This window comes from Manihot esculenta, chromosome 8 (assembly GCF_001659605.2).
Source record: "Manihot esculenta cultivar AM560-2 chromosome 8, M.esculenta_v8, whole genome shotgun sequence".
Classification (NCBI taxonomy): domain Eukaryota; kingdom Viridiplantae; phylum Streptophyta; class Magnoliopsida; order Malpighiales; family Euphorbiaceae; genus Manihot; species Manihot esculenta.
The window spans coordinates 748,657-771,811 of NC_035168.2; the positions used below are offsets into that span (position 1 = coordinate 748,657).

General features: G+C 34.2%; 2 protein-coding genes and 1 pseudogene across 7 annotated transcripts in view; 2 read left to right on the forward strand and 1 right to left on the reverse strand.

The window, feature by feature from the left end:
- The first annotated feature begins 3,412 nt into the window (after positions 1–3,412).
- On the forward strand, positions 3,413–7,056 carry LOC110608341. Of its 2 annotated transcripts, XM_043959028.1 has the most exons (4): positions 3,413–4,025; positions 5,088–5,870; positions 6,236–6,479; positions 6,623–7,056. In XM_043959028.1, the coding sequence occupies exons 1-2, from the start codon at positions 3,482–3,484 to the stop codon at positions 5,528–5,530; spliced, it is 987 nt and encodes a 328-aa protein (XP_043814963.1). In that variant the 5' UTR covers positions 3,413–3,481; the 3' UTR covers positions 5,531–5,870; positions 6,236–6,479; positions 6,623–7,056. The 2 variants fall into 2 exon arrangements, with proteins under 2 accessions (XP_043814963.1, XP_043814962.1); XM_043959027.1 differs by having other exon boundaries at positions 6,236–7,056.
- Positions 7,057–11,396: 4,340 nt separating this feature from the next.
- The window catches only part of LOC122724359, a 25,717-nt gene continuing 13,958 nt past the window's right edge, over positions 11,397–23,155 (reverse strand). For 4 of the 5 annotated variants that reach the window (XM_043959013.1, XM_043959010.1, XM_043959012.1 and 1 more), the window contains 5 exons: positions 14,068–14,814; positions 13,583–13,995; positions 13,238–13,336; positions 13,018–13,155; positions 11,397–11,744 (listed from right to left, as the gene is read on the reverse strand). In XM_043959013.1, coding sequence (XP_043814948.1) covers positions 11,598–11,744; positions 13,018–13,155; positions 13,238–13,336; positions 13,583–13,995; positions 14,068–14,764 — 1,494 coding nt within the window. In that variant the 5' untranslated portion in view covers positions 14,765–14,814 and the 3' untranslated portion in view covers positions 11,397–11,597. Of the gene's footprint in view, positions 11,767–13,017; positions 13,156–13,237; positions 13,337–13,582; positions 13,996–14,067; positions 14,815–15,221; positions 15,251–15,877; positions 16,001–23,155 lie in introns of those variants that run through there. The other variant, XM_043959014.1, reaches the window with a different exon arrangement.
- LOC122724366 lies at positions 17,293–20,960 on the forward strand (annotated as a pseudogene).

Here is a 23,155-nt window from a genome sequence, read left to right on the forward strand (position 1 = left end):
TCCTTTCTGTAAAAACAAGATAAAAACCATAAATTAAACTGAAAAATGTGTAAATAAGCAATAAAGAAGATAATAAAAATGTGGCTAAATTATGCTTGATCAGTAAGCATAACTATTCTTGGAGAAATTTGGCTGTGTGAGACTTCTGACATTGTTAGGTACTCAAAATAAAATACATCTTTTTTCTTTTCTCTGTAGAATAAATTGATATAGCAAATTTATGGGGTTTTTAAGCTCTCATAATATGTTATCTTAGAGGATCTTTCTCTATCTTATACCTTATTTTTGTTTTTTACCTTCTCATATGATGGTTTATATTTTAAAACCAAAACGACGTTAAGTTCCCCACTAGCCTATAATTTTTTTGGCCACTGGGGGATATCTGACTTTTGCAAGTATTATTTATCCTGGTGAATAAGGTTATATTTGTACTTCTAGTGAGTAGTACTGACAGTTGAACTATTGAGTAGAGTATCCTGAAGGAGCAAGCCTGAATATATCCATCCAATTGTGCGAATATGGCATACATCTGAAACTATCATTAGTTGGAATCTATTGGAAATATGGCATTCGTCCAAAACTTGGAAATGGAATATATCTTGAGGCAAGGGTTATTACACAGAATTAAATTTCAGGGTAGTTTTATCAATTGAAGGATGTTTAGAATTAAAAGTCAGGGTAGTTTTATCAATTGAAGGATGCTTCTTTGTAATTAGAACAGAATCCATTTGTGCTCATCATAGAAAACTTAAAGCTGCCAACTTGCTTTGTTAGAACTGCTTGTTTGATTTGAACCAAGTAGGAAACCTCTTGATGTGCTGTATGATGATCCATGAATATTAATGTGTTTGAGAAATAAATTGATATGTCTGCTGTACTTCTGCTAAAAGTTTGTACACAAACAGAGTAAGAACTTTGGGTAATGTGGGGATGCAGTGCTTTTAAGATATTGGATTACTGTTTCATGATATTAATAGTGATACATCTTGGGGGTGGCTAGACAAGGATAAACTCTCTTCAAAAAAAAAAAAAAAGAGGCTGCATGGAATGAACAAAGTCTAAACAAGAATGTTGAGTCAGTTCCATGTGCACTGCAGTGGCTTTTCTTCCGATGCTGCAGTGTCTACATTCTACTAGAAACATTATGGAGGCTAGCTTGCATTATGTAGTCCTATTCTTCCCCTTTGTCATGAATGTCAAGTCATAATTTATTTTCCATTTTATTTTTAGTTTTGATATTGAATGCATTCTTATAGCAAATCATGTATTCTCATTTTCTCATAGTAGAAAATGCTTTCTGCTCCATTTTTGCAGGTTGATAGCTTTTCATATCACTCTCGTGTTGCTTGTATGGATTGCAAGATTCTTATTAAGCAAGTGCAAGTCTTGTTTATTAGTCACTTCATCTAGAAGACTGGCCATATGGGAAGCAAACTGGAGGGAGTTGCATTAAGGTTTAGATTGTTTTGCATTAATGAGATTAATATGATTTGTCATGCTTGAAGGATCTCTACATTACTGAAGGTGTCACAAAAACGTAAATCTTTTAGACAATAAATTTAGAAGCTTTAGTTGACATTTAAGCTTGAAGCTTGTACAATAGATCTCTTCCTTTTTTTTGATTTTTGTAATGGAATTTTATTGAATTCCTAGAATTAAGCTGATTAGCCCGGTTGGTGTCTTGAGAACTAATTTTATTTTCAATACAACACTAATCCTACCTCGTATTGTAATACTTGGTCCTATTTCAATTTCTCATAAAATGTTTTATATATTTAAAATCATGTGATTAATAAATCAATAGATTTCGTTTAGTGTATAGTTGAATAACATGAAAATAGCGATAACATGTGATACGTTAGCATGATAGTTATAATGTGAAGTTTGTCGTTTTGGCAAATTACAATCTAAAATTTGTGGTTTTGGCGGTTCATAATTATTATTTATTTTTATCAATGTAATCTATTGGACTATATATATGGGGCGGAAAGAAAAGTAAAAGCCCAAAAAAAAAAAAAACTCAAAATAGAGTTAAAATAAAATTCAATCAGACTAAAATCAAACATCACCATAACTGACCAAGCCACAAACAAAAAATGAAGTGCTGACTGCACTGCACCGAAACTTCAGTAGAAAGCCACCTGCAACACTAAAAATAGGGAGTGCAGAAGAGAAAATTTTGTAGAACTCAGTTGATTACAGCGTGCAGTGATATCGAGATATCAATGTCATTTCTTCAACAACAGTATGCAACTCTCAAAACAAATTCAGATTCGAGAAGACCCTCATCGCATAGGGTGAAAAATTGAAAACTATGCTAATAGGTAAAAATTGGGATACTTGTGGCTGTTGATTGGGAGAAAATACCCATTGGCCCTGGCTTGACACAAGCCCCAACGTTAGAACCCATTGTTTTTCAATTTAAAACAATAAAAAAAAAAATTAAAGTTTCCATAATTTTTTTTGAAATCATTATAAATTATAAATCATTATAAATTATACTTAAATTTTTTTTACTATGTTTGATTAAGTTTTATATAATAGTGTTAATTCGATTAACTTAAGTTAATTTAAACAGTTGATCATTTTACTATTTTAAAAAATAATTAAATTAACTGTAATTTTTGAAATTAATTTCAATTAACGGTAAGTGACTTAATTTTAAATTGATTTTAATTACAAGAAAAAGATTAATAGTCGATTTCAACTCGTAAAACTTTAGTCTAAAATTAAATGTAATTGATTTCAGTTTGGTCAATCATCCCTATCAAACTATAAATTGGTCCCCAGAACTGTTGGTACCAATACTATCAAGAAAAATCCTATCAAATATATTAATTCAAAATTATCTTTAAATAGCTAAATGACAAAAAGAGAGAAAAAAAAAAAACTTTATACTCATATTCAATTTTAGAAATTAAATTTAATTAGATGATTTATTTGGAAAAAATGATTCATACATTTATCTATATTCTCAATATTAGTTGGTTATTTTATTTTGTTTTATCAATTTTAACAATTACTTTTAAATTGATAAAGATTTTATTTTAATTAACTTCTTTTATATTTCTCTTTATATACACGCTCATTTCGGCATAAGTTAAAAAGGAAAAAAATAAATATAATATTGTTAAATATATTAATATTATTCTATTTATAAAAATAATTAAAATATTAAAGTTGTCAAACAAATTAACAAAATTAAAAAGATTAACTAAAATTCATAATAAGAGAAAGGACTTTAATATTTTTATTAATTAATGGGTTAAATTGTTCTTAATCAAATTTATCATTAAAATTAAAAGATCAAATTGATAAAATTAAAATTTTTAATTTTGGTTAAATTAATAATTGGATACAAAGTTTTTATTACTCCACATTAAATAAATAAATAAAACCTTAACAGGGAGTCGTCAGTTTTGGTATGACAACCAAAATTTCCAAACCAAAATAATTTCCAAATTGGAAATTAGCGGGAATCATGGGATCTCTGAACCACACCCAAATAAACCAACTTTGGCAGCTCCGCTACCGGCCACCTAACTCTTCCCTCTCCCTTCCCCTACTCTTCACTTCACTCTATTCTCAACCTGCACCAACCACCACTTTTAAAAAGATGTGGCAACTTCTCCTTGCCGCAGCTTTAGCAGGATCTGCTACTTTCGTTGCTAAGCATTTTCTTGCTCAGGAACGCCCTAAAGAGGAAGAAAATCCTTTTGAAGATTCGATTGCTTCTGCATTTCAATCTCCTCTATTTCCTAACCATGGTAATGAGTGCGGATACGACAGTAATTTCCAGCAACCACCTGATGGGACTGCTTCTTCGTCAAGTGGTAAGAAAACTAGGATTTCGAGGAACAAATCGGGCATCACTGGTCGCCGATTGAATTTTGGTGCTGAAAATTACAAGGCTGATAAAAGATCTGGTGGTTCCGAGAAGAGTGCAAGGCGATTTGCTGTTTGCTTGAAGAAGAGGAGAACTGCCAAGAGTGTGCCTTCCAAGTGTGGATCCCGTTCTTCTAAAGGTTTGGTTTTTTTTTCCCTCTTTTCTTTTTTATCTCCTTTTACTGTCTTTGATTACTGATACAGTGTAAGGAAAAGTATATAAATTAAACAAGGGCACTCGATTGATTGAGGCGCTCAATAACGCAGCGTTAATTCCCCGATTGATTAAGACAACAATTGAAGTTAATTCCTCTAGCTCTTGTGTCTTTCTGAATCTATTATCGTGAGTTACTGCTTAAATTTAATAAGGAATGTGGTTTGGAATTTTGGAGGATGCATACAACAAACTGATATGTAACCTATAAATACATAATATGAAGAAAAATATAATTGCGGCAAATTGAAACTTTTGTACCGCTTGACTTGTTTCCCCAGCTGTTTTGGTGAATGACAATTCTGATACTCTCTCAATCAAGCTGCAATCACTGTTGAAAAACACCTACTGTTCACAATCCAAGAATACAGAGAGAAAGCAAGAATCTTTTCATGTTGTTTCAATATTATATATTAACTCTCAGGTCTCAATTATTGTTTATGCAAATCTTATTTATAAATTAGTGAAATTAATTGCCAATAACTACATATTTGCTGCTATTTCCTAGCTGGGTGAGGTTGACTCATCAAGCTCTGAACCCATTTTTAACATCTTGTATTTCTGTTCGGAGAAATCACTTTGTCAAAATGCATTAACCAATGAGAGCAGGGGAAGGAACAGATTTGCGGGGAGTTACAGTTGTAAACTTGTAATGTTAACCAATGGTTCCTTAAACATAGAGAAATTCTTGATCTAGGCAATGTTACCAAATGGTTCCTTAAACATAGAAATGTGACTGTATAATGGGTCTGCTTGTAAAGACATTTATCAAGGAGTGATTTTATCTGTTTTGCCAAAAAACTGATAATAAATCAATCTTAATGTTCCTTGTTCTTGGCATCTTATCAGTTGTCAAAATTGACTGACATGTTGATGGAGAACTATGACTTGGTTTCTTTGACTCTAAGGAAATACTTCTTTGTTTTCAAGTTTGTTCTCCAATACGTTTCATGTATTTATTGAGCTGACATCATATTGTGCTCTGCAGATAGCTCTTTGTTTGGTTGTGGACTTGGCATTGGAATCATGTATATGATGTCAGCTGGGAAGGCTGAGATCAGTAAGCTAAGCAATGCCATGGATGAGACTGCAAAAACTGTTAAAGAATTAAGAACTGAACTGTATAAAAGAAGGTCAGCCAAAGTTGCAGCTATCTCAAAAGATTTAAGCAGTAATAATGAATTAGAGTTTTATAAAGCAGGTACAGGGCACAATAATGACTCCAAAGTTATCAAAGCTTCTGGGATCCCAATGATTGATGATGTTGAATGCCCAAGTAGTGGTCTTATAGAAGAGCCAGAGCCGCAGCTGCTGGAAATGGATCAACTGGAAGCAGAGCTTGCATCTGAACTACAAAAACTGCTTCGGGTTATGAAGGAGTTGGACCATGGAAGTTTTTATAGTTCAGATGCAAGCTCTACTTCCAGTTGATCCATTTCCAGCAGCTGTGGCTCTGGCCCAAGTAAGACCACTACTTGGGCATTCAACATCATCAATCATTGGGATCCCATAAACTTTGATAGCTTTGGGGTCATTGTTGTGCCCTGTACCTGCTCTATAAAACTCTAGTTCATTATTACTGCTTAAATCTTTTGAGCTAGCTGCAACTTTGGCTGACCTTCTTTTATACAGTTTAGTTCTTAATTCTTTAACAGTTTTTGCAGTCTCATCCATGGCATTGCTTAGCTTACTGATCTCAGCCTTCCCAGCTGACATCATATACATGATTCCAATGCCAAGTTATGAAGGAGTTGGACCAAATATGGATAAGGTGAGCCTTTTCAAAAAAATGCGTGTTGTTTATTCTCTAGATTTTCTTACCAGTAAAAGTCATGCCCTTCCTGTTGGTGCATTTATCTGCCCATATAAGATATGGAACAACTTGTTTTCAGTTTTATAAAACTTTTACTTCAATCATAGGCAGAAGGTTTATTTCTTTATTTCACCTCAGTGTTTAGAGCCGTTAAAAAAGTTTACTATCCCTCTCATTTCATGGCAACCTGGTTAACAGGGAGCTATTACATATTGAAAAATGCATGTCATGCGTTGGGTGTGCTTCCTGTAATTGTTGCTAGTTTTGACAATTACTATAATGGAAAATTGATTTCTTTTGCATTCATGCTGCCTTTATCCTAGGAACCTACAAATCTACAATGCCATGGAGTATTGCCATCTGAACTGGATCGGAAACTGTCTCATTTGCTCATCGAACAACAGGGAAATCAAATTGAGGAGCTAGAATCTGAATTGCATTCTGCCCAGTCCAAACTCCATGAGAAGGAAGCTGAACTCCAGGCGCTGAAGGACTGTGTAAAATGCCTGACTGAATTCTCCCTATTAACTGTATCAGGCAAGTTTTTTCTTCCTCCATCCACTCAAGGTTGTATGTTTATGAGTTATAATATTCTTGGAAGAAAGGAACAACTCAACTATTGGTCTTTGCATGAGTTGGGGTTACCATATGCTAACAAAAAGCCTTGTCATGTGAAATGCCTCTCTCTAAACCTGAGCATTGTTTCACAGATGATGAAACTGTGACATATGTTGAGCAAGAGTGCGCCAGTGAATGGGATAACGAAAGCAACATGGGTTCTGAGTCAAGGAAATCGACGGTGGGGATGAAAAGGTCTATAGGGACTGCATAATTCAGTTGTTAACATGTTTGATTTTAGTTTATTATACCATATGTTAATGTGATATGTGTCTATATGATGTGGGTAGGAAGGTAATTGAGTAGGCAGCTTAACTTCCCTCTCCTAGGCCCGACTAGTATTTTTAGCATGTAAGGATTTTTATTTTAATTTTTCTTATGTCTATAATTTAATGTCTAGACCTGAGCTCTCTTTTATCTTTTACTAAATCGATTTGACTTTAGCTTGCTTGTATCATTTCTAGTTCTAGGACTAACACTTTGTTGAGTGCAATAAGGAAGGCCATAAATCATAGTTGCCTTGTTCTTCTTCTCTAGAAACGTAATTATTGATTAGTCCACATTCATTTGTATTTTTCACTTTTTTTTTTTTTTGAAGAATAGCATTATTTTATTGAGCTTGTAGGATCAAAGAATTCAATAATTTTATCCTCTTTTTAAAAAATAAAAACATTATAATTAGATTGAATCTAGTTATAAATGAAGCAATGATATCACTTGGCAAGCAATTTTTCTTGAACTTTTATGTGTTATGCCCACATTGAGAATGTTTTGATTTGCTTCATCCTCCAATTATCTAATGCCAACATAATGTAATATAATTATTTTTTTTTATTAAATCTCAATATAAAAAAATTATTATTATTATTTTTTAATAACAAATGCAGGGATTACCTACTGCAAATCAAAGTTTTAGTTGAAGGAATGTGATTACCAGAAGGTAAGAGACTATTTAATGAAAACTTGAGCAAAAGCAAAGTTCTAGATGAAAGTATAATAATACATTTTTTCTTTGAATAATAAATGAATTATCCTTTTCTAAAAGCAAAATCTAGTTTATTGAGTATTGGTTAATCACCATTTAATATTAAATTTTCTATTGAGTTGATAACCTCATCTCTCTCCCAAAATTATAAAATACAATCAATCATATAGAATAAAGTCATATGTATAAAAAATAAAAAATCTTAATTAATTATCATATTTTAAAAATCCACACATCTATTTATTAAAAACAAGATCCAGTTTGGAACTTGGACATATAATATCTTTCTTGTTGACAAAGAAAAAATCAGTGTATCTGCAAAGTGAAACTTTGGCCCATCTTTTAGGCATAGAAATGCAACTGCAACAAGTCATTTTCAGTAGTTGCATTGGCCAACTCTTGCCTTTTGTATGCAAAGGCTTCTTGAAGGTGCAGTTGTCTCCAGGTCCAGGCTCCACACTGCCCTTGGCTATTCATGAGCTTAATGAGAACTGGAGATGAGTGAGTTCCATGTGGCTGCCTTACATGCAACCCTACAAGTGTCGGATATCAAAGCTTCAATCTCAAGTCTCCATCATAACTATTAACTTTTATGGCTGGCTTTAGCTCTGTTTCCTTTCTCCCTCCTCAATTGTGGAGATTTGCATGCTCTATAACCTGGTTTCCCTATGTTGTGAAGTTTTTTTCAGCCTAGTATGGCCTTTCAGATTGACAGCAACGCTGGATGCCTGTGAAAACGAGGAGTCTGTAGAAATCTCTGTTCTGAAAGATGAGTAGCGTCTGCTTCGAGTTCCTTTGTTTCATAGATCGGGTCTGAAGAAGCCGGTTATGGCTAGGTTTCTTTGTTTCTTTGGACCGAGTGGTTAGACTTTAGTGGTTGGGTTGAGATGTTTTCTGTTTAGAACCATATTCTTATAATCTCTTTGGACTTTTAGTCTTATTAATGAAATTTTAACCTTTGGCAAAAAATTTTTTTTTAAAAAAAATCCTTTAACGAGCAATATGAGAAAAAACTTAATGATTGAAATTCAATATCAATGGCTGGAAATGGCCCTAGTCCTTGTAACCTCTCTTTTTCAGGATAGTGTTATATGATATGGAACTTTGTTGCAATGCAAATTCTGGAAAGAGTAAATTGTACAAGTCCTTTTCTTTGCTTGCATTTCAAGCAAATGATTTGATGATTTTGACCCACAACCTCTGGGCCACAATGCAACAACCTTTTTTCCATTGTAATCTTAAAATTGTGTACCACATGGTGAATCCTACATTGCACAATCTATTTTGATGAATAGATTATATACAGACAGCAACTGGATTTGAAAAGTTAGATATGAAGATGCAGCCATGTATTATTGGATTGTAAAAGCATGAAAGAAGCAGAATTCAGAGGCTTTTCCTCTTTCTTTCTTTCTTTCTCGGGTACCAATGAAGTCCAAGGTTATATCACAGATTACATATCAACTCAGTGGGCCTCTACTTGCTACTCACAAGCTTATTACAACCCTATATTCCAATTCCAATATGACATCTCAGCTTTATTTTGCACATTTTCTTGAATTTTGATGAATGAACTCAACAACCACTCGTTAAATTACATCATGGCTGATGCTGGAAGGCTGAAGGCCATGAGAAATTTAGATAGTTTTTTTTTTTTTTTTTTTCAAGGAAGGCAAGAAAGAGTCGAATCTTCATTCAATCATAGATTTTATTATATTATGTAGACTCAATTAAGAGTCGATTCAATAAAATATTATACGTATATATTAAATTTCTCTTCTAAACTTTTTAAAGCTTTTTTTTCTTTTTTTAATAGAATTTAATTTGCCATCCAATAATTTTATTTTTAATTTAGCAATTAATTTTTTTTTAGAAAAAAGCCATTAGTCTCATAGTCATGCATTAAGGATCAATAATGGAGCTTGTTATTGTTAGAGTCACTACAAAATGCTTATTTATCAATTATCAATATCACAGTGAAATCAAGTCAACATATTTGAAGAGAAATGAATTGGACTTTTGCATAGAAATATGATACTTGTTAAAATGATTTGATTGCATGAAATAGAAAATGAATTGACTGTAGGTAAGATAGTGTCTTTGTAATCCAGGACCTATTCAATATCAGCCAGCCTTCCTCTGAGCCCCGTTTCAATCTTATCTTCCGGCCCGGTCTGGAACCAGGAAGGAGATCAACCCATCTGTCTTGTGGCTCCATTCGCATGCGCGCCCGGGGAGAGTCAAAGGCCGTTACGCATGGGGCAGGGATCATATATTCTCATACGTCCGTATCAACATGGTAGGGACAGGTGGCCCAATGATAGACAGTTTGTTATACGTCACTATCAGACAAAAGAAAATAGATAAAAGGAGGATTGCCCTCCTCTAGGCGTAAGTTTTTTCCAAGTTCACAAAACCCTTGTAAAATCTTATTTTCTGGATCTCAAATCATGGGAAGGCAAGTAGTGAAACCAGGATCTCAAATCATGGGAAGGCAAGTGGTGGAACCTAAATGGACAGTCACAGTGGTGGAGGAGGAGATGTGGTCATGAGTTATGGACAACTTTCTTCACAATCTAAATGTGGAGGCTATATCCTGTACCTAATCAATAATCAAGTGGTGACAAGATTGTGGGACCTATCTGAATATTATCCAATGCATGGTAAGAAGAAAGTGGCCTCTTACTCACTCTCCTCTTCTTTGACTTGTTGTCTTCTTGCCCTTCATTTTCTTTAATCTTTTTTGCCCTCGTTTTCTCATGGCATAACCAAAATTGTTTTTATAGATTCATTTGTTTTTCTTTACAAGATTAGTATGAATTACTCGGACATCAATAGTTCAACAACAAAGATTAGTATGAATTACTCGAACATAAATAGTTCAACAACAAAGCCACAAAGGTCTTAGTTACTAAGATATTTTCTTGAATTTTCAATAGGATTACACATTCTGAAACTCCATTCTGCAGACAAATTAGAAGTATTGCCTACAAAATGTGAGAATTTTTCTTGTTTCTTCCTTCTTTCTCACACTCTCCATGCCATTGCTTTATAATTTGAGCGGCTTGTTTTTGTAGTACCTTACTTTTGAGCTCTGACCCATCTGTCTACAACTCGCGATAATCATGATGCATAACAATAAAGATTTTCATTCTCGAATTCTTATTATTATTTTTTATCCATTTCGTTAACCGCCTTTTAATGACTAGTTAAAAAGAATCAAATATGAAAACCTAAATCTTATATTATTCAAAATACGACAACTAAACTAATCATTTTAATTCATGTCCTTCAATGGTGGAAAATTCTGAATGGGTTCAACGATAAGGCCAACAATATTCAATGAGAAAGAATAGAACCAGGCAGCTAGGAAGCACATAAAACAAAGTCGACACTCTGATTTTGTAACATCCCCTGTACTATCTCGCAGTATATCCCCAGCTCATCTTCTATGAAACTACAGATGTGACGTCCCCAAAAATGTGATTGTGAAAGGAGTAGCCCGCAACATCAAAATCATTATTATCTAGAACTACGCAAGATCCACTTATAATCCTTCTGTTCGAAATTCTCACATGTTTGAGAGAAGTTATTTTTCATTTGATAAAGAGGAAGGAAATGAAATATTTGTCATTGCATTGTGAATCCCTCCCCTCATCCTCCTTCCTCTCAGCTTAACCAATATGCAGCTCTATTACTTACCATGTCCTTTGTTACTGGCCTTTTCAGCCTCCGAACCTCAACCCCAAACGAGGCTCAGGAATACTTTCATTAGAGGAGTGAAAAGAGAGAATAATAGGGAAAGGTAAGCAAGGACTGGAAATAACTTTCCCTTCAAAACCGGAAAAAAAAAAAATGACAGACCAATTAATAGAAGACCATTGGAACAGCATTCAGGCTCCACAAATTTGAGATGGGAACCTCCAACAAATTGATTTAACATTGACTAGCATTCATTTACATATTCCCTAGAAAAATCAGTTCATCTGTTTCTTCTTTTGAGCAAGTACTATATACAACAATGATAAATAGTTTTGGATAATTAAAAAAAAAATGTAAATGGTTGACAAGGTACTTGAAATTTATTCCTTCATGTTATCAGCCACAGCGGAAGCTTTGCAGATTGGACACAAGTTCTTCATTGATAGCCATTTCTTGATGCAGCTCACATGGTAATTGTGGCCACAAAATTTCAACGAACCAACATCATCCATATCTTTGTACTCCTCCTGCCAATTGCAACATGGATTCTTAAATGAAAAAAAAAAAAAAAAGAAAATACAGTGACAGTCCAAAATAACGAAACAACCAGGGGAGACTAGAAATTTTTTTTTGGAGGAGGCTGACATAGGCCTATATAATAAACTAAATAAATATAAAATAAATAAAAATAATATAAAAACTTTTCTAGACTCGGTCTACTATAGACCCAAGACACAGAGAATTGAATCTCATTACATGAGACCCATATTTAACGTATCTTAGTTTACGGTGGACCCACTTAAGAATTTTTGGAGACTAAATAAAAAAAAATCAAATTATATTAATTTATTAAAATAATTTTAAAAATATTTTAAGAAACTAAAATTTTTAAATAACGGTGGCCCTCCCAAACTCCCCCCTACTTCCGCCCATAACAACAGCTAACAACAGCCGAGCCATTCCATAATTAGAATCATAGTTTTAAATAACGGCCATTACGTTAAGTAATGGTTTTTGAGAGGCCGTTATTCGTTATCCGTCGTAAAACAACAATGATCCTCTGATTTGCATGCGTAACGACCGTTACAATGCCCCCTATTTACCGGCATAACGGCCGTTACCGACCGTTAAATAACGGCAACGGTTGTTACCAATAATTGAAATTCTTTTATATCAACGGTTGTTATCAATAATTGAAATTTTTTTATATCCTTCCTCTTCTGCCCCTATTCTCAATTTCATTAATTTCTCTATTCTCAATTTCAAAGGCTATATTTTTTAAGTTTTCTCTTCACTTTCTCTTTTAAATTTCAATCTTTCTTGCATATTTTTCCTATAAATTTAAATTTATCATAAACTACTGTATTTCCAAACTTATTTCTTATAAAAAGTTAATTAAATTTTATGTGCTTTAGTTTTTAGTTATTTTTTCCCTTTTTTAAAAAGATTTTTGTCAATAAAATTATTAGTTTTGAGTTCAAATTATAATTTGAGCTATTAGTTGACTCGATCTACAAAGTTTATGTTGGTTTTTCTTATTTTAAACTATATGATGTCTAACTTAAGTTAAATAATCTATATTTCATGTATTTATGTTTATTATGCATTTGTATACATTGTTCTGAATTAAAATCTAATTAATATCATTTCATTTATGAACTTTGCAAATTTTTTTGAAAAACTTGTGTAACCGAGGCCGTTACTACATATAAGCCTTTTTCTGTTACTCGCGACGGCAACCACGATTTAAAACTATGATTAGAATCCAACCGACAGTATATACTTGGAGAAGATTCTTACCAGGCAAATCACACAAGTTCCTTCATCCTCGCTTTGGCCTGAAGAACGATATACTGTTTCTGTCAAACACTTGGATATCAGATCTTCATCAAAACCTGTGCTGACACTCCCAATCCTTTCACCCAGTGCAAGTAGTTCCTGCTTGGTCCAATCATTCAAGAAGTTTAAGATTTCATAAAACCAGAGAGAAACAGACGTCAAATAAAATAACAATAATAACCTCATAGCTCTTGTTGTCTATATCTAGCCTCATATCCCTATGCTGATCAAACAAATTTCTGGATCCATAAAAGGCTGAGCGATCCACAACCATAAAACCCTGTAGCACAATAGTAGAAAGTCCACTTAGAAGCAAATAAGCAACAAAGAATCAGATAATGATGCCTTAAAGATGCGGGAGATCATTGAACAGACAAAAAAATGCAATAATCAGCATCTTAAGTAATCTATCATGCAATTGTGGAAGAAACTGCAGTGATTTAGAAAAAGAGAAGTTATGGCATATCATTCCATCTCATACCCTTCTCTCAAAATGTACTAAAGCAAAATCATTTAGGAATTATACCTCAGATGAAAATCGATCATGAAGACTTGGCTCATTGGGCAGCGATCTGTATCTCTCATAAGAATTCCTTGATCTCCCATTCCTATCACTATTAGGCCAAGCTGCAGTTGATAATAGCCTTGGTTGTCTGGATGAGAAATTTTCGGCAACCAATGGCATCCCATCATCAGAAGGTGCCATATGCCCCAACCGCAAACTGCTGGAGGAAGCCCTGAAAGTTGGGCTAGGTCTCTGAGAATAGCTACTGCGAATGCCTCTGGCAGAATGTGCAGAGGCACTATGGAAACTTTGAGGAACAACAGGGTTTCTACTTGAAATGAAATCATGGTGATATCCCCTAACATCTGCAGAAGCATTAGGTATGCTGCTTCCAACAAGGAAGTGGTTTGTCTCATGAGCATAACCATTAGCATCTGTGGCAGAGAGGCAAATTAGAAATATTGGAATTCAAATGTTGCATGAAAAATTATATGTACATTACTAACCCGAAACTAGCATCCTTCCAGAAGCAGTAGATGTTCTGGTATGGCTCCAGTTATGTGTCATAGCGCTAGAACTTTGACTTGAGAAATCCACTGAGCTGGAATGGTCAAAAGGGTGACCTGCATGATAGGAATTATGGGAAAAATTGTTAGATAAATGGGTCCTAGACAGGTTGATTTCTAGATCAAGTGCAGGCCTGCTTCTAACATTCCTGATAGAACTCTGAGGCCCAATTGAGAGATTGCCTCGATGGCCAGGGGTCATAGTAATGCATTCCCAGACCATATATTGAGGATCTAAATTTGGTTTCTCCAGCCGCAACTCGGAAGGCACAGAGGGATCCGATGAACTTCCAGCACCATAATACCTGCTTGTACTGCCCCCTTCACATGAAGAGGGGACTCCAGGGCTTTTTCGCTTCTGGGGCCCCCTTCCATTGCCCATTGTAAGATCAAAAAGGTCACCCTCAACGCCATTAATCGTCTGTCTGTCATAATTGGAAGACGAAGCATGTGCATGATTTTCTGGAACTGCACAAAAGGTTCCCACTGTTGATGAATGCAGAAAAGGATCATGAGATGGGCCTGCAGCATCTGGCTGATAATATGACACTTCAACACTGTGGCTTGAGGAAATAAATGCATTTGACATTGGTGCAGGGTTCCGTTGAGACGCAAAATGCACTCCATCAAGAGGCATACTTTCAGCATGCTAAAAGAAAGCACCATTCTCTGCAGGACCTACCCTGGCTGCATGAACTAGAGTATTAGATGTCGAACTCTTATGAAAGCTATGCAGATCTAGCTACAACCTCAAGAAAGCTAGATAATGCCCTTTTTAGCTTTAATGCACCCCAAAATAGCTCCTAGTTTCACAAGTTCAATTCTTGTGCATCAAATGTTTTCCCCCTACAGCTGAAAAAATGACTTGTAAAGCTTAGCAAAATGACAGAATTGATGAAGCTTGCACAACCTTAAAAGTACTGATATCACAATAAATATAGACCACAGTGTCACAAAGCAAACCAAGTCATGTCTGGCCATATATGCTAAGTTACAATGCAAACTATCAAGAGGATCTGGACCATTTCATGGCATTTTCATCGAGAATATTTTCCCTAAAAATAATAATTTGCAAAATTTTAAATTAGCAATACTCAAATTTGCATAAGGTTGCTCTATATGCATATTCTTAAATTTGGGCCAGACCTAACTCACCCCAAAAACTAGCTCAAGGGGAGGATTGCCTATGACCCATATAAGGGGCACATTACCCCCTTTCCACAACTGATGTGGGATTCAACACACCCCCTCACGCCCAGAATTTTACTGGTGCGTGACATATTCATGGGAGGCCCAACATCGGATGAGGAGGCTCTGATACCATGTTAAATTTGGGCCAGACCTAACTCATCCCAAAAGCTAGCTCAATGGGAGGATTGCCTATGACCCATGTGTGTTGAATCCCACATCGGTTTGTGAAAAGGGGTAATGTGCCCCTTATATGAGGCATAGGCAATCATCCTCCTAGAGCTAGCTTTTGGGGTGAGTTAGGCCTGGCCCAAATTTAATATGGTATCAGAGCCTCCTCATCCGATGTTGGGCCTCCAATGAATATATGACGCACCAGTAAAATTATGGGCGTGAAGGGGTGTGTTGAATCCCACATCAGTTGTGGAAAGGGGTAATGTGCCCCTTATATGGGTCATAGGCAATCCTCCCCTTGAGCTAGCTTTTGGGTGAGTTAGGTTTGGCCCATATAAGGGGCACATTACCCCTTTCCACAATCCACAACTGATGTGGGATTCAACACATATTATTCCAATTCTGATCCTGTTCGCCCTCGAACATTTGGGATGTGCTGAATAAATGCCTATGGCCCATAACAATATTCCTTCGAACTTGAATTATGTCAAATCAAGGAGAAACCCAAAATCTGTATCAATAAAAAGTATCTCAATTTGCAAAAATAATGGCATAAATTTTTCTAAATAAGAAAACAAAACAATCCCTTCTTTGTGAAGTATGCTTATACATTATGTTCAAATTTGCAAGAGCTATGTTTATCATCACAAATTTTCTAACAAAATGCCAAATGAACTAGTTTCAAGCATGTGATTGTGCATATGTTTTTGTGGCAATCATATTTATTTGTGGTCTTAATATATATATTATATATATATGTATGTTAATATTAATAATTCAAACAAATGTTTACCACTTACCATTAACCATTCAAATTAGAGTACACTGAATTTTTTTGATGAGAAGTAAGAAGATTGGATTATTTTGATCCTATCATCTCGATCCAAGCACTGACTGAACTAAGAAGTATTAGACTAGGAGATTCATAAGAAATAAAACTTGCAGACACGCTAAAAACTTGCAGGCATGAAAAAAAATCCGTACCAGTCAAGCAATAGGAAGAGATCCCAGATTCATAATTTTAACTAACTGAAGAAACTGATATATTACTTGCAGAAGTTATTTGGGAGAAAACTGTTTGTTGATTTTTGATAGATTTATACCTCTTCAAAATATCAGGAAAATCATAATTTTAAATCATAATGACAGCAGAAATAAGAAGAAATGCAGTTGTGAACTATCAAGTGAAAGGTGATAGTCTCAAAGATATCCTAGGAACACAGTGGTTTTCAAGGTACAGTAGGCATAAAGTAAAAGTATATTAAACAAAGGGAAAAAAATAGTGAAATTTCTAGAGTGAAAAAATGGAAACTAAAACCCCCAAGTGCTTCCTCACTAATTGTAGGAAAAAGATAATTCTAATTCTAAAATAACTTATCATCAACATTCAACAAATGCCTAAAGACTCAAAAGGACATAAGAAGGAAGAAATAATAGGGTAAGGACAAGAGATAGAGAAACTAACTTTCTTAGTTTTTGAAAGCAAAATCTTTCACTTCTTTTGATAAACAATATTATCTTCAACATTTGAGTAACTGCCTATGAGTTTGTTTTACTTCAATCACCACTTCTTCTTGCAATTCCAATCAATAGTTAAAATAAAATAAAACAAAAATCCTTATTTTAAATTAAAAAATAAATAAATAAATTCTTTTGTAAAAAAAAAATGGATAAAACTTGCTTCAATTTCTCTAAATTCACGGCTAAAGAATTTCCTATTTTTTCATTTTTCATCTCATTCTCAGCCAATCGAAACAGGGCATTACTGTCGTTGCGTATATTATAATTTTCCGTATGCAAGCAGTGGCCATGTATGTGTACTGTCTTTGCTGGCTGCTCCTCGTCCCTTCCTTTCTAGTGTTCTTAGGCCTCGATTTTGTTTACCTTTTGTAACTTTCACAGGAACACGAAACCCACACACCACATCTCGCAGATCTATCGCCATTCCCCAAACCCAGAATTACCACCATGTCCCATCATCCTCCACTCAAAGCCGTCACTCTCACCCACGTCCGGTACCAAAGGGGCGATCGTTTAGGCCATTTCTTAGCTTGGGTCTCGCTCGTCCCGGTCTTCATAAGCCTAGGTGGATTCATTTGCCATTTCATCTTCCGTCGGGAACTTCAAGGCATGTTCTTCGCCCTCGGACTCCTCATTTCCCAATTCATTAGCGAGCTCATCAAGAAATCGGTCCAGCAAGCCCGCCCCGAGACCTGCATCTTCCTCGAGATGTGCGATTCGCACGGCTGGCCCTCCAGTCACTCCCAATATATGTTCTTCTTCGCCACCTATTTCACTCTCTTGACCTTTAAAGGAATTGGATTAACGGAGGTTAAGCACAAGTGGGCCAGATGCTTCCTCCCCTAGTTATTGGCGGTCTTGACCATGCAGTCCAGGGTGTATTTGGGCTACCATACGGTTGCGCAGGTGTTTGCTGGTGCTACTTTGGGGATTTTGCTTGGAGCTGCGTGGTTTTGGATGGTGAATTATAAGCTATTTTATTTCTTTCCTGTGATTGAGGAGAGCAGGTTCGGGAGGATGTTTTATGTCAAGGATACTTCGCATATACAAAATGTTTTGGAATTTGAATATGAGAATGCAAGAAGAGCTAGAAAGGATATGGCTGCCAAGTGCAATTGATCGACTAATATTTCTCTTTTGGTAGGTTGAGAACTGGTCTTCATTTGCACTTTTATTCTCCTAAGAATTGTTTTATCTGTATTAGGAACCTTGATTTGTGAACTTAAGCATGGAATTGAAGTGATCATTAAAGCGTTAGCTTTACGTTTCTTCATCCGATTTTCCCGGTCTTAGATAGTTGAATTTTGTTTGTCAGCCTCTCAATTTAAGAAGATCCTGTAAAATCATATGAAATATATCCATGATACATTTATGTGAAGATTTAAGGACTGGACATGTAAAAAAGGTTCTGTGATCTTATATTGTCAAAAATCGAACCCTAGTATGAAAGAAAATTTTAGCAAAATCCACATAGGCTATGAGATAAGAGCTGTGACATTGGCATTGGGATGGAGATAGAATTATTTAATCAATCTCAGATGCTTAAAAACATGATCCTTGAAAGGAATTCTTTTCAATGTCTTGGCTACGAGCTAGTTTTTAGTAATTATGTTTCTAAAACTTGAAGCTAGCTTTAAAAGGCTATATAATTTCCTATCTTGATGCTATTACTAATGCAAGTTTCAATTTTTCAGTCATATACATGCCACGGAATTCATGAGGTGACAAATGACTGTCAAAGCTGCCAGGGCGGTAAGGAACAGTTTGGCACAAACTATCTGTGGATCAGGGTCTTAATAAGTAGGATAAAGCAGCCCTTACAAGTATTCACCTTACATATGGCACAACATGAGGATAGAGCATGAGATACTTTTCCATTCAGTGCGGTAGATCCATCAAGCCACACTGTTTATCAGTTTCACTTCAGCTGCTCTGAATTAAACTTGTTAGGGTGCACATGGTGAATGCACATGTGATGACAATGTCTTATTAGTATCCTGACATTTGTGGGAATGGGTAGAATGAAATCTTTTACTTTAGAAATAGAAGATTTTAAAAAATCATATTGATTCTCAAGTGTCTGCTTCGAAAAATTAATATGGTTCACATGGTCCTCCCTGCATTTACCTTACACCAAAGGTGCTACTTTTGTTCTCAAGTACTTAAAGTTTTCCTTTTTGATTTTTAGAGTACATTTTTGTTGGAATGATGCCTTTTTCTGTTGATAGGCTCAATTGTACCATAAATATATCTATTTTTGAGGCCTTTTTTTCCAAAAAAAAAAAAAAAAAAAAACTATATTCTAGAGTCTATCTTTGTAGTCTCAATCTTAGAAGCCATTGCCTCCATTCCAGGATATTTGCATGTACCATAGTGTGATCACTCACAGAGAATTTTGAATTTATTAGCTAAGCAACAGAAAGCATATGTCTTCGTTACCGAAGCATAGTTCACCTGTAGGATAGTTGTGTAAGCATAACTATTCTTGGAGAAATTTGGCTGTGTGAGACTTCTGACATTGTTAGGTACTCAAAATAAAATACATCTTTTTTCTTTTCTCTGTAGAATAAATTGATATAGCAAATTTATGGGGTTTTTAAGCTCTCATAATATGTTATCTTAGAGGATCTTTCTCTATCTTATACCTTATTTTTGTTTTTTACCTTCTCATATGATGGTTTATATTTTAAAACCAAAACGACGTTAAGTTCCCCACTAGCCTATAATTTTTTTGGCCACTGGGGGATATCTGACTTTTGCAAGTATTATTTATCCTGGTGAATAAGGTTATATTTGTACTTCTAGTGAGTAGTACTGACAGTTGAACTATTGAGTAGAGTATCCTGAAGGAGCAAGCCTGAATATATCCATCCAATTGTGCGAATATGGCATACATCTGAAACTATCATTAGTTGGAATCTATTGGAAATATGGCATTCGTCCAAAACTTGGAAATGGAATATATCTTGAGGCAAGGGTTATTACACAGAATTAAATTTCAGGGTAGTTTTATCAATTGAAGGATGTTTAGAATTAAAAGTCAGGGTAGTTTTATCAATTGAAGGATGCTTCTTTGTAATTAGAACAGAATCCATTTGTGCTCATCATAGAAAACTTAAAGCTGCCAACTTGCTTTGTTAGAACTGCTTGTTTGATTTGAACCAAGTAGGAAACCTCTTGATGTGCTGTATGATGATCCATGAATATTAATGTGTTTGAGAAATAAATTGATATGTCTGCTGTACTTCTGCTAAAAGTTTGTACACAAACAGAGTAAGAACTTTGGGTAATGTGGGGATGCAGTGCTTTTAAGATATTGGATTACTGTTTCATGATATTAATAGTGATACATCTTGGGGGTGGCTAGACAAGGATAAACTCTCTTCAAAAAAAAAAAAAAAGAGGCTGCATGGAATGAACAAAGTCTAAACAAGAATGTTGAGTCAGTTCCATGTGCACTGCAGTGGCTTTTCTTCCGATGCTGCAGTGTCTACATTCTACTAGAAACATTATGGAGGCTAGCTTGCATTATGTAGTCCTATTCTTCCCCTTTGTCATGAATGTCAAGTCATAATTTATTTTCCATTTTATTTTTAGTTTTGATATTGAATGCATTCTTATAGCAAATCATGTATTCTCATTTTCTCATAGTAGAAAATGCTTTCTGCTCCATTTTTGCAGGTTGATAGCTTTTCATATCACTCTCGTGTTGCTTGTATGGATTGCAAGATTCTTATTAAGCAAGTGCAAGTCTTGTTTATTAGTCACTTCATCTAGAAGACTGGCCATATGGGAAGCAAACTGGAGGGAGTTGCATTAAGGTTTAGATTGTTTTGCATTAATGAGATTAATATGATTTGTCATGCTTGAAGGATCTCTACATTACTGAAGGTGTCACAAAAACGTAAATCTTTTAGACAATAAATTTAGAAGCTTTAGTTGACATTTAAGCTTGAAGCTTGTACAATAGATCTCTTCCTTTTTTTTTGATTTTTGTAATGGAATTTTATTGAATTCCTAGAATTAAGCTGATTAGCCCGGTTGGTGTCTTGAGAACTAATTTTATTTTCAATACAACACTAATCCTACCTCGTATTGTAATACTTGGTCCTATTTCAATTTCTCATAAAATGTTTTATATATTTAAAATCATGTGATTAATAAATCAATAGATTTCGTTTAGTGTATAGTTGAATAACATGAAAATAGCGATAACATGTGATACGTTAGCATGATAGTTATAATGTGAAGTTTGTCGTTTTGGCAAATTACAATCTAAAATTTGTGGTTTTGGCAGGTTCATAATTATTATTTATTTTTATCAATGTAATCTATTGGACTATATATATGGGGCGGAAAGAAAAGTAAAAGCCCAAAAAAAAAAAAAAACTCAAAATAGAGTTAAAATAAAATTCAATCAGACTAAAATCAAACATCACCATAACTGACCAAGCCACAAACAAAAAATGAAGTGCTGACTGCACTGCACCGAAACTTCAGTAGAAAGCCACCTGCAACACTAAAAATAGGGAGTGCAGAAGAGAAAATTTTGTAGAACTCAGTTGATTACAGCGTGCAGTGATATCGAGATATCAATGTCATTTCTTCAACAACAGTATGCAACTCTCAAAACAAATTCAGATTCGAGAAGACCCTCATCGCATAGGGTGAAAAATTGAAAACTATGCTAATAGGTAAAAATTGGGATACTTGTGGCTGTTGATTGGGAGAAAATACCCATTGGCCCTGGCTTGACACAAGCCCCAACGTTAGAACCCATTGTTTTTCAATTTAAAACAATAAAAAAAAAAATTAAAGTTTCCATAATTTTTTTTGAAATCATTAAATTATAAATCATATAATTATACTTAAATTTTTTTTACTATGTTTGATTAAGTTTTATATAATAGTGTTAATTCGATTAACTTAAGTTAATTTAAACAGTTGATCATTTTACTATTTAAAAAATAATTAAATTAACTGTAATTTTTGAAATTAATTTCAATTAACTGTAAGTGACTTAATTTTAAACTGATTTTAATTACAAGAAAAAGATTAATAGTCGATTCCAACTCGTAAAACTTTAGTCTAAAATTAAATGTAATTGATTTCAGTTTGGTCCATCATCCCTATCAAACTATAAATTGGTCCCCAGAACTGTTGGTACCAATACTATCAAGAAAAATCCTATCAAATATATTAATTCAAAATTATCTTTAAATAGCTAAATGACAAAAGAGAGAAAAAAAAAAAACTTTATACTCATATTCAATTTTAGAAATTAAATTTAATTAGATGATTTATTTGGAAAAAATGATTCATACATTTATCTATATTCTCAATATTAGTTGGTTATTTTATTTTGTTTTATCAATTTTAACAATTACTTTTAAATTCATAAAGATTTTATTTTAATTAACTTCTTTTATATTTCTCTTTATATACACGCTCATTTCGGCATAAGTTAAAAAGGAAAAAAATAAATATAATATTGTTAAATATATTAATATTATTCTATTTATAAAAATAATTAAAATATTAAAGTTGTCAAACAAATTAACAAAATTAAAAAGATTAACTAAAATTCATAATAAGAGAAAGGACTTTAATATTTTTATTAATTAATGGGTTAAATTGTTCTTAATCAAATTTATCATTAAAATTAAAAGATCAAATTGATAAAATTAAAATTTTTAATTTTGGTTAAATTAATAATTGGATACAAAGTTTTTATTACTCCACATTAAATAAATAAATAAAACCTTAACAGGGAGTCGTCAGTTTTGGTATGACAACCAAAATTTCCAAACCAAAATAATTTCCAAATTGGAAATTAGCGGGAATCATGGGATCTCTGAACCACACCCAAATAAACCAACTTTGGCAGCTCCGCTACCGGCCACCTAACTCTTCCCTCTCCCTTCCCCTACTCTTCACTTCACTCTATTCTCAACCTGCACCAACCACCACTTTTAAAAAGATGTGGCAACTTCTCCTTGCCGCAGCTTTAGCAGGATCTGCTACTTTCGTTGCTAAGCATTTTCTTGCTCAGGAACGCCCTAAAGAGGAAGAAAATCCTTTTGAAGATTCGATTGCTTCTGCATTTCAATCTCCTCTATTTCCTAACCATGGTAATGAGTGCGGA

What these genes read in the sequence shown, in the direction of transcription:
- LOC110608341 (XM_043959027.1), top strand. Translation starts at nt 3,482, where the DNA reads ATGGGATCTCTGAACCACACCCAAATAAACCAACTTTGGCAGCTCCGC. An exon ending in TGGATCCCGTTCTTCTAAAG is followed by an intron (nt 4,026 to 5,087) that starts GTTTGGTTTTTT and finishes TGTGCTCTGCAG; the next exon opens with ATAGCTCTTTGTTTGGTTGT.